We start from the raw sequence: 12545 nt of genomic DNA on the forward strand, positions 1-12545 counted from the left end.
AAGGAGAGATAAAACACTTTTTACCTCAATTATTCGGAGTTTAACTGTCTCAGCCAAATAACTATAATGTAAGTGTAAACGACCACATCACAACACTGGTGTTAGGTAAATAACAAAGTCTTCTTGTATATTATAGATATATAATTGATGTATTATATCCATGTGGGTCAAACAGGGGATCCAACAGAAATAATGAGTTGAAAACCTACTTGTTTACAACATCTACACACATCCAGATTAGATTCTGGACTGTTGGTCGGACAAAACAAGCCATTACATATTTAATTACGCTGCAGCATTTTGCAGAGCAAATGTTGAATCAATTGCTCTATAAAATAAACAGCAGATTCTTTGATTATGAAAATAAAAACTAACTGATAACTGCAGCTAATTTAATTCACAGACAATGGGAGTTCTGGGGTCCCAAAGCTAATAGTAACTTTGTGGGAAATTGTCAGTATTAAATATTAAAGGTCCTGTGTGTAACATTTAGGAGGATCTATTGGCACAAATAGAATAGAATATTCAATCGATGTCCATCTCAAAGACTGGTATCGGTGCCGATCAAGGCATTCTTTAACTGATCGGTATCGACTATATTGAGCTTAATTGACCTGATCCAGTTGTTTGTTTTTCGTCACACAGCTGTTCTTACTCACAAAGCTTTCATGCACTAATCCAAACTTTTACGTACTTGAAGTGAGCGCCTGAATTATCAAAAGAAAAAGTATTGGATCAGGAATCAGAACTGGCAGATACTCAATATTTAATGACTCACATCGAATTAAGGGCAAAAAAAAAAAAACTTGATCCCTGTAATATTCATAGGTATGCTTTCATTAGCGTACAATCCCCGTTTCGTTACCTTAGAATTTCTATCTACGGAGGGAGTGGGTCCTCTCCTAGTCCACCATGTTGAACTGCCATGTGTCTGGTAGTATATAACAGACAAAGCAAACACTACCTCATGAGAGAGCATTTTGTGGCCGCAGTAATTTCTTCTACGTGCTTGGAACAGGAGGGTGAGTCGAGGAGGCTAAATCCTACACACTGGTCCTTTAACAGATCATTAAATGGGCAATTCAAATTATGGTATCGCATGTGTAAATGTTTGGCCAGAGATCCGTATCTGATGTTTTCCTCCCTTCATAATTATTCAGAACATAACACAAGCTTATTGTTGCTCACAGCAGAGGGTTACCTTCTATTTTTGGCATTTGTATGGAGTCATTCTTTGACAGGATGTATGCTGTGTTGGGTTCCTGATGCTTAAAATGACTACGTATGTGTAAAAGATTATATTCTTTTTTACAAAGCCTGTACTTAAAGTAAATTCATCCAGCCTCTGCCACAGGTCAATTAATGTGACTTGATTTACACTACTCTGCTGTGCATTTTAAAAGCCTCTGGTACAAGCACTTAACATTTCTGTGCATCTGTATGTGGACTTTGTGGAGGAAATGACTGAACTCAAGAGCACTTTGCGACAGTGTGGTATACATAATTGGCTTAGAGTTTACATAATGTCCATCCGGTGTTTTTAAAACCACCAGTTTTCTCTGAGAGGACACCTCTTTGGTCTCTCACTCGTGCAGGCTGTACGATCCCAGCCCTGCTGGTCTGTCTGCAGCTCATCACCTCAGCTAAACATAACTCTATGTGGTTTTCTAATGAAAATAGCATGCTATCCTTTCCCAGTATCAGTAATAACATGCGGCTGTTAATATGTTATGCTTTAAGTTCTGGTTGTTCTGATTTATCTTTTAGTTGTTGTATTACTGTATGGGTTATTTATTAGCCTTCGCAAAAGCAATCTTCTTCTTGCACTCCTTTTACTTGTGGTATTCCCCAGCGATCGATACTAGGCTTAATACTGTTTTTGTGGAAATGGATGGCAGACAGATCCAAAGATACACAGCTCTATATCCTTCAAAACCCAGTAAACTCATACCAGTACACTGTATCCTGGCCTGTGCTGTCACACAACTTTCTCCAGATTAACAGGAAACTGACTCACACTTGACGTCTACCATCAAGAGCATTCATAGATGCCAAAATCAAGCACATTTCTAAGAATATGAAGGTAACGTTTGACCCCCATCTCGCCTTCATCAATCAAATCACTAAAATAAGACATTTCTTCCAACCTTGGAAAGGTCATTCACATTTATTTCAGTCTTGATTACTGCAATTCCTCGTTTTGTCTCTCTCATCAAAAAGCCTAAATCCATCTCCCATCTTGTTCAAAACACTTCAAGCTTCACAACGCTGGGTGACTGTAAGGTTTAGGACAGTTTAAAGACCTCACTGTTTACACCTAAAGCCTTACATGGTGATGTTTCTGTTTATGTCATTTATAAGTTTGCTGTTGGATGTGACTGTAACCTTTAGTTGTCCACATCAAGATGACAGTTTATCAAATCTGACTTTGAGCGCTGCTCTAATTAGACACAATACAGCCAGACTTAATGGCGAGTGTCTCATGTCATTAAGTTGCAGAAATGACTGCACACTGGTGTTTGCCAGTACTGGTTCTACTCTCTGATGCAGTTGCCATTACAATCCAGCCTATACAACGTGAGCGAGTGTAACTCTGTGTGGAGTCTTGTGGCTGTGGAGGGTCTCTTTAGGGGGAGGGTATAAATGTGCCAGGAAGCTTCCCCCTCACCCTCACCTTCCCTGTGTCCAATCATCTTTTGCTTATGTAAAGGATACTGTAATTAAATAAATATTTATCTTAAAGATAATCTTATGCACAGCATTGACAAAGATGTAGGTGCATGGCCAATGACAACATGGCACGCTCATTATATTCATGGCACAGTGAGCTTTGAGAGGATTATTAACTGAATAAATAATAAATCTCTCCCATGCTTATTTTTTTTATCTGATTAGGTGCTTGTTTTTTTCCCCACAGTCACTGAACCCCACACAGGCAATCGGGTGAAATAATTAAATGCAATATGCTGCGCACCAACATCAGACAGATAAAAAACTGAGTCACTTAAACAAAAACTGATAAATTTCACATAGTTGTTATTTTGGAACTGTTGTTTTGGAACCTTTTTGTTCATTTTTATTAACTTTTTGGTTCCATGTATGTGTTGTTTTTGTTTCCATTATAAGTTACTGCTATCTTTTGTTTCATGAGTGAAGTCATTTCACTTATTATTTATATTTGGCTTATATTACCGTTTCTTGTCTTATTGATTGATAGACAGTGTGATTTTAATTTTTTTTTTTTTAAAGTTGTTGTTTTTATGTGGACCCCACAAGTGCGGACCCAAATAAAGAAGAAATAATAAATTAAATCAACAGTGTACCATGTTTTTTCCAAAAATAAAATGTAATGTGTAATTCTGTCATATATGCACAAAAATAATCTATGCTTTCTTGAGGTAAAGCCACTTTAAAATGACTTTACCTTTGGAAACAACCACACAGAACTCACATTTGTAGGTATGATTCCTCCACCCAGGATGTGGTTTGTAACCCTGCATCAATGCAGACTCAGCATTGGAGGACTTTAACCTACTCCTACTTAAGGCTATTTATTTTGAAATGATACTTAATGTATCTGAACCAGAGGAACATGCAAACAGAGCAAGAGTGGGCAGATAGCGGCTGTAGTGACTGGATTGGAATTGTGCCGGGAGCACAGTCGTCCCGCTGATTTTCCATTTGAGCTGGAGTTAAGTGCAATCACCTGGTGTCACAGGTGAAAATGAGTCTGTATTAACTGGTGAGAATGAAAACCAGCAGGACTCTGAGAGGAGCTGAAGAGCAGGACTGAACTGGCAACCACTAGTCCAGAGGGCTGGTAATAGATGGACGTTTTTTAGGAACTCAAAAATCATCTAAATATATTATGATTGCAGAATTACAAATTAAACTGTTTAATTTATAATTAGTAAGATAAATACTATATACACATTTAATACAATAACTAAAGCCAGCACACTACATTGTTTCTGTAATATGATGGTGTTTACCTTCAAAAACATAAACATCATAATTTATTTTAAAAGGTCCAGTGTGTAACATTTAGGGAGATCTATTGGCAGAAATGGAATATAATATTCATAGGTATGTTTTCAATTGTGTATAATCACCTGTAAATAATAATCATGGTAAATCGGCATTTTTCTACAGTAGCCCAGAATGGACAAACCAAAAACTGGTTCAAGACAGATTTTCAATATTTGTAATGGGAGGTTGAGGCGAGGGCGTTACAATCCTACACACTGGACCCTTAAAAGTTCTGCAAATAAAAAGTTTTAATAGCCCTGTTATTACCACATACACCAACATTTACAAACATTACAAATTTAAAATACCACCTGAAATAAGATTCTGTTTAGTATTTCTGGCTTTTTTGTATTTGGATCACACATAGTGCCTCAACAAAATGTATCTGCATTTCTAAAAGGTAACTGAAGTAAAACATTTGACGCATCCCAAAGTCTGTTTGGATTAGTTTAACTAAACACTCACTGTCATTTGTTCACCTTGTTTCCAGGAAAGAGAACGAAAGAAAAAACCTCCATGTGCAGCAGCCTTGTCACATTTGTCACACACTTGTCACAAAGCCTTTGAAGAGACACAACTTTATACACACACACACCCACAGACACACACGCTCAGTCATGTGAACGGATGTATTGATGGGCATGTGTAAGGCCATAAAAAGATGACTATACAGACAGATCAAAGGAAAACACTGCATCTAGGGCTGATAGAATAACACCCCTATATGTAGGGTAACCTGTGACACCATTAGTTGCCGGGCAACCAGGGCTATTCTTCGGATGAAACACCTGACCTTCATCTATCAAGCCATCTCAGCAGCCTCTTCCTCTCCCTGTCACACCTGTCTCCCTCTTTCTGTCACTGTCTGCCGGGTGGGGTTTCAGGGGTGGAGAGGTGGAAAGTCGGGACAGAGAAATGAGAGAATAAAAAAAGAAAAGGAAGGATAAATGGATAGACGGGGACAATGACCCACAAATGAGGTGATGAAGAGAATAGTTCAGAGTTACTCTGTCGGAAATAATAACAAACCAGTAAACCAATGCACCACTCAACAACCGGGGCCACATATAGACAGTGAGGACAGATAGATACACAAACAGTCAATAGTTTATTGTCCATGTGATCAGAATAAACATCAGCATGTTTCCATTTGGCAATCAGCATAAAACCAGCTGCTGAGTGCTAATGGACTTTATGTCAAAATACTGGGTGCGTAGTAGCCCGCAGACAGAAATACAATTAGCATTTTGTGAAAATGATTACAGTATATAAAGGTATAGAGTGTGTGTTTCCACTGTAATGTGTATGTGCGGTGTGTGTTTCCACTGTAATGTGTCCATATGCTGTTGGACGAGTCATTTCATTCAGCACTACAAGCACCACAAAACCCCTGAATGTCCCAAATGCGACACTTACAGCCTGTCAGTGGCTTTATCTCTGTGTGAGTCAATCAATAGAGCCGATCAATAAGAAAAAGCCCTGCAGTCAGGGCAAGAGGAACCGGAGCACACAAACACATTCTGCTACTCTACAGTAGAGGCAGAGTGCACAACAATGCCAACAATAAGTCCCAATAATAACTACTGTAACAACATCAATAGAACTCTGGTCGACAAACTGCTAAATCTATAGCAGCAACGGGGACAACAGCTGTGGCGACACGTGATGAATATCAGTAATATCAGCAATAAAGAAACATTAGAAAAGATAATACCACCTACCACCGCAGCACAAGTAATGACACACACTGCAAACGGCCACAAAATGAAATCCGTTCAGCTAAACGGAGTCATGGGACTCACTGACCACGGGGCCATTTCAGCTACCTCACCTGCACAAAATGAACACGGGGATGAAAAACCGGATGTCATCTCTGCTCACTACACTGTGAACTTGTGAATGTTTTGAGCTGTGTGTGAATTTGAGATTCATAAATAATTCACTTCAGTCATCTTGTGTCATTTTGTATCTCCCACATCTTTTCAGCAGTTGCTTCAAATAGGCCCTTTTTATTTCACATACAGTATGCCACTAGAGGATTTACTCTTACAACTACTTTCCTGTTTATAAGTGCAGAAAATGTAGAAGCGACCAGATGTTAATTCTCACACCCTGTAAAGCCTATAGTAGTTATAATACATAGATGCCAAACATAAGATTCTACATCCCTCTCTGCTTTTCATACTGTAACAATAACCCTGTGTGTGTGGCCCCTGCAGCTTTCCACCTGTCTAAAGAAAGACACACACAAGTTTTCTGCAACAACACGAGTGAAGCTGCACATATACAAACTAAAATAGATGAATAGCTGTTCCCACTGAAACTGAAATGACCTTCAGACTGAAGTAATCAATGCATCAGTGGCGCACCAGAACAACAAACCTTAAACACAAACTTTCACAACGACTGCAAGTGCTTAAGCCGGATGTCAAACCCAATTTCCCATATGTTATCTCTTTGTTCTTTTTGGCAGATTACGCCACATTAACTTAAGGTTATTTACTCCTTGGGTTACAAGCAAAGAGGACACACACACACACACACATACACACACCTAGACACATCGCTAATGCCTTTCAATTAGGGTTTCTCTCCACACACACGTAGGCACTTGATACTGTTTTCTAATTAAACCAGAGCTCTGTGACCCAATACAGCTGCCTCACCTCCCACCTTAATCTCTCTCGAGAACACACACACACACACACAAATACACAGACATATGCCAGTTGTAGCCGCAGACAAAAACACCTTAATATAAAAGGGGTAAAAGTGTACACACACAGCTGTGGCGCTCCATTGGATTACTGACAGCAACACAACTGTACTCATACATACACACACACTTGTACAACTTAACTTGTACGCACTAACACACTCGTAAGCACACACTCATACACACACGTCTGCATACGCACGCACACACACAGAAACACCTGTCTGTGGCAACAGTCCATAGAGATAAGAAGGCTGACAGGAGCTGCTGGAACCAAAGCTGGGAACCATGGGAGCTGTCAAGCTCATTTCCCCGTGACACCTCCAGGCTCATACACTCACTCACACACACACACACACACACACACACATACTTGTGATGACATTGTATTGACTTAAATTCATACCCTGGAGCTGTATTCTTACCATAACGGTTATATACCTTCAACACTACTGTACTTTTAATGTATGTGCAACACGCAAAGCCTTAAACTCAACCTAACTGTAACTCTAGCCTCCGCCTTTAAAATAACGCTTCCTAATAAGGTGTGTGAAACAGTCATAACAAGTGGCCAGCTGGCCAGGTTTTCTATTCCTGTGTAGAACCCACAATAGAAACAGCAGAGATAGCTCAAAAAACGTCCCCAGTTTCTAGATTCACACTGCAAAAGCACACGTTCAACCCCTCACATGTACCATGACATGATATGTGAAATAAGCTGAGAAATAATAATAAAAAAAAAAGTTTTGAAGGAAATACAGAAAAGTTTGACTTCCTTATGTACATCATATGCCTGGAGCTCCTTCAGAGTAAAAGAATGAATGGCTCCTATGCTTCATGCTAGATTTCCAGTTTTGGTCCCATTTCTAAATCATCTTCGCTCACTGTTCATCTCCGTTTTATGTCACGTCTAACAATAACACACTAAAAACACTGTTAAAAATCTGACTGAGACATATCATGTTTTTGTTTCTTTGAGTGAAAAATGAGTTCACCTGAACAACTGGACCAACTGAAGTTATTCCCCCTACACAGTATAAAGTCCACAAGTCTCAGCCTCCTTGACTCTACACTAGCTCCACATATCATAACACATATCACAGTATACGCGAGGGATAAACACAGATCTTTTTTTTCTTTTTTAAATAAACAGCTTTTAATGTGGTACATGAATCTGGATAAAACAGGAAATCACTGGTAGATTGAAAGACAAGTCGAGGAGAACCAAACAACGTTTAGCCAAAACTAATGATAAAATGGATTTCCACTCTGTTAGTGATCGGAACAGTCGTATTACATCTTATTACATAGATTACACTCTGTTTAACAATAATGTTAAACAGCTAGTTGGCATCGCTTAATTAATGCATCCATCTCCTTCCCGCTGGCTTTAATTTACACACAGAGTACAATTCAAGGCTTGTTGCAGCATTTATTGACCGCATTGAGTTGAATCAATTTGGTGCAGTAGTGTAGCTGAAGTCCCCAAAACGGCTTCCTGATTTCCCTTCAGTAGAAAAGAGACCTTCCTACCTTCCTGGTGTATGAACATCCATCAGAAGCCCCAGAAATAAAACAAAATATGATTTTAAACTGCTGCGTCATTAGCTGCGTTGCCCAGTACATCACATGTGTATCTACTAAGGGGGAAAAGTCACTTGTAGTTCATGTTTGAAACAAATATACTGTTCTTTACTTTAGGCATTAAATAAAAAATGCATGTGGGTATCCTCTAGGTGCTTTCTTCCCACAGTGCAAAAACAAGCTATTTAGATGTACTGGAGACTTTAAATTGGCCGTGTGTGAATGTGATACTGTATGTGCCCCTGTAAACACACACTTAAACATTGGTGTTGGTTGAGTATGTATGAATAATGTGTGTGCACCTTATGTGACGTCCACAACTATCTATACTGGTTCTGTTTAAGCTGCACATTTTCAAATGTCCAGTGGAGACCTGAGTGGAGCAGGGTTAGAAAGCTCTGAAAGCAGTGTGCTCCACTGTACGCGTTTGAGGTTGTCTTTCAGCGATAACCTCTACGCTACTCAAATCCGCGAGAGTCTCCCGGATAATTCGATGATACTAGGTTTCTGTTATAGTATGCGGTTTTCGTTTCTTTTAGCTATGTTTCTGTGAAATTGAATGCATTCTGGCCAGAAGCACAAATCTGAGCTGTAGCTAATTAAGAATACTTTGTGCAATCAGGGACCAAACACTTCACCAGTCATCGGATTCACTTAAGACCAAAACCCCAAATCCCAAAGTTAACTGATTAAAACTGCTGAATGTATTAAGTTCTACAAAGCTTAATCTCTATCATAAACCTGCCTTGGTTTCTATCAACGCTGGTAGTCGGCTGCCTAAAAACTGCTTGGGAGCCATACTTGACTTGTTTCTTCTCTCACATTCTTGACCTCTGACTTTTCATTACAGAGACAGATGTTTTAAAACATCTCATCTTTCATACTGATAATTCAGCGAGAAGAGTTTTACGGCATCCAGGCTTTTCCAGTCACCTCAGAATATTTATGCACAGAATTGATAAGCAGCAAAATATTCATCCAGTTTAGTGTTTCAAAAACAATTACATACTTTTTAGGGATGTTTTTAGGGAAGTGCACTGCTTCAGTTTAAATGGGTGTAAAACTGTTAATGATTTTGTTTATGAAAAAACGAATTAAATCTATTATCTACTGCTGGCTTGCATATGCATCAGCAGCTGGAATACGAGGTTGTACAATTCTGGACTCAGAGACGGGGAATGGAAATGTAAATAAATGAGTGAATTAAACACTTTCAAACCAAATGTTTTGCTGATGCATCCACATTCTGAGGATACACAAACACGCATAAACACGTGAAAAAAGCAACTCACAATAGTTTCTGTCTGCTTTCTCTTGGCTTCCACTTTCCCCCTCTTCCCTCTGACTCTTTTCTGTCTCTGTCTCTTTTCTCTCTCTGAATATTTTAGTATTGATGAGCCCATTACTGATGATAACACAGTGCAACGTCAGCTTCCTTTTTCTCTCTCTCTGTCACACACACACACACACACACAGACACGCTCACTCATCAGGAGTCGGGTTACAACTCTGCTGCTGCTGCTGTGTACTTCTATGCATTTCTATGTGTGTGTGTATGCGTTCAGCAGGAGGCTGGGGGATCTAACTTCCTGGCGTCAATCCAGTAAATTGCAATTTTTTTCAGGCTGAAGACCGTTCACATGCACACCCACTGGCACAGACATACACATACCCAAATACAGATTACATGGGCGATGCCTGTTGGCTGCTGAACCGATGCAAGATGATAACAGCAGATAAACAGAGCGCGCTGAACATGAGCGTGTCCTCTTCAGGAGACACATTAAAAACCGAGGGTGAACGGAGGGCTAAGCTTAGACAGAATGCACGTACGTGATTCCTGAAACTGTAGAGCTTGGTCAATATTTCTGATGATAAATAATTGGCTCTCAAAGTCACATCATCACAACAATAAAACCACAAAAGGTCGGGCGTTCCTCTCGCTTGTTTTTCTTTTGTCAATCGCAGCGTTCAATCACAAGAGGGGACGATCTCTCAGTGCGTGCCAACATGACATCTGCTCTTGTGTATTTTGTGACAGCATCACACTTCATGACCTTTACTGATGACCGATGCTGAGTCTCTAAGTGAAACTGACTCCAGCTGGAGGGAAGCAGGTGAGACCAGCTACTGAAACTAATTGTATATCAGAGATCACTGACGTCCACCTGGCAGATTCATTATTCCTCCACAACTCTGGTTATTTTCTACTAGACTGGCCAACAAACGCCCAGTGTAAGACGCTTCAGTCTTTTCTGACAAGCAGTGGTGAGGTGAATAAAAGCCATTATCCTCCAGGGATTTCCCTTATTGCATTTTAAATCAATACAGAAGGAGGAGATAAAGAGCATCAACACAATATACCAGGATTTTGTTTTTAACTTTGAGACAAAAAAAGGGGTTGAACTTGATATGCGGAAGAGTCTAATATTTTGTGCAATCACTGTGTAATGGCATCACAATGTTATTATCCACAAATGATGCTACTGAGCTAACAGAGAGGGGGGAAGGAACTAACAGGATTGAAAAAACACAGAGTATAGACATGTCCTGAGGGAAGCTTTCACTGTATATATATATATACAGTATGTGCATGTTGTTTGATCACAATCACTCGACTCCATCAGCAGCAGATGCGTCACTTAATTTGAGAGCAGGCGTTGTGTGTTTACATGGCAAACCTTCATTTCAAACAGAAGAAACCTGCTTCAATATGGGAGGAGGAGAGCTCCGCTTTATTAACTAACATTTAGCTAAACACAGTTGACATTTTAAAGTTCATTTTATTCCGCCGACAGGTGCCGGTGAGAGAAGTCATGACAAACATACAGGCAGTGAACAGCAACACCACTCCAACTAATGGCCTTAACAGTTACCACAGAGTTTAATGAACACCTCTCCGAGAGACATTCTCAACACATAGTAAGTCTTCATAAAGACAGGATGCAACACTGCCTTCAATTGTTATAATGATCACGTCAGCCTCCTTTGAGCCACGGCACAAATGATGTCCAGTAAAACCGACTTATCTCTCCAAAATGTCAACTTTTCATGAACAAGAAAAACAGCCTCAGGGTCGAGAACAAACGTTGACGCTGAAAAACAGCCTCGTTTTAAGTTCTGTGATGAAGCTTTTAGGAGGCTTCAAAAGGAGAAAACTGCACAGAAGGAGCCTTTGTTCTCAAGTTTATTGTCAAAACAAAAGGGCACAACTCTTTAAAAAGGGGTTATAAGTTGTATATATATACGAACTAGCTTTACTTATTGTTAATAAATCACCTTCTTATGCTTTACATATCAGGTATAAACCATTAATAAGAACAAATGTTGGGATATGCTATTGTGAGAAATCCCTTTAGCTGGTGTTTATCCTTTTTTATGGGAAATGTATGTTGCTAATCAATTAATGAATTCTTAATAAGCTAACAATCAATTGATTTTGGTCCACTTCCTGTGCAGTCCTATTCAATAAGGTAAATCTAATCCGTCAAAGAGATTTTTTCACAACCTGGGAACCCAAAAAATGTTCTGATTAGCAGTTTATAACAGATCTATAAAGCAACTAATAAAGCTATTAGTTACAGATTATTAACCCTTTAGAAAGGGTGCCGTATTAGAAAGTGGTACCAAACAGGGAGGCTACAACACATCAGACCAGCCAGTATTTTAAGATAAGGTGGTTTACTCAAAATCAGCCCTTCAAAAACATTTGAACTACTGTCATATAGAAAACTGAATTAGGAGAGCAGTAACAGCAGATACATCTGTCCCAATAGGGTTATTAGAGGAAAAGTAGCCTATCAGAGTGCTGTTATGATACCCAGGAAGATACAAAGGCACGATAAGGTCACTAAACTCTCTGTAGAGCAGACTAGACCCACTATGAGAGCACTGGTTATATTACAGTGTGATGGGGGTGAGCTACAGGGCTTTCGCCCACCAGTTTACACTGACAGCTGCCTGCACAGCTCACATGGGGTCTTCACTGGTGCTGTCAAGGGGGGGTNNGGGGGGGGGGGGGGGGGGGGTAATGACAGCCACCAGGTCCCACTCACTCTGCTACTACACTCACTCACTCACTCACTGTGTTTGGCTCAATAGGCGCCATGTGCCTCTACGGCTTGTACGCAGAAGTGGCTTCAAGGTAAAAACACAGCACACACAGTTATTAGACACACACTTACATCTCGGAGGACGGAGGTTGGCTACGGCAGAG

At 39.8% G+C, this 12545-nt stretch overlaps 1 protein-coding gene across 1 annotated transcript in view; it reads right to left on the reverse strand.

The window, feature by feature from the left end:
• The window catches only part of LOC118341544 (cGMP-dependent 3',5'-cyclic phosphodiesterase), a gene marked incomplete at its 5' end in the record, with an annotated part of 137077 nt that extends 124532 nt beyond the window's left edge, over positions 1 to 12545 (reverse strand). The window contains 1 exon segment of the mRNA XM_035679818.1: positions 12514 to 12545. Within this exon segment, the coding sequence (XP_035535711.1) occupies positions 12514 to 12545 (32 nt within the window).

Source organism: Morone saxatilis, unplaced genomic scaffold, assembly GCF_004916995.1.
Source record: "Morone saxatilis isolate NCDOM2014 unplaced genomic scaffold, NCSU_SB_2.0 Contig8, whole genome shotgun sequence".
NCBI classification, from domain to species: domain Eukaryota; kingdom Metazoa; phylum Chordata; class Actinopteri; family Moronidae; genus Morone; species Morone saxatilis.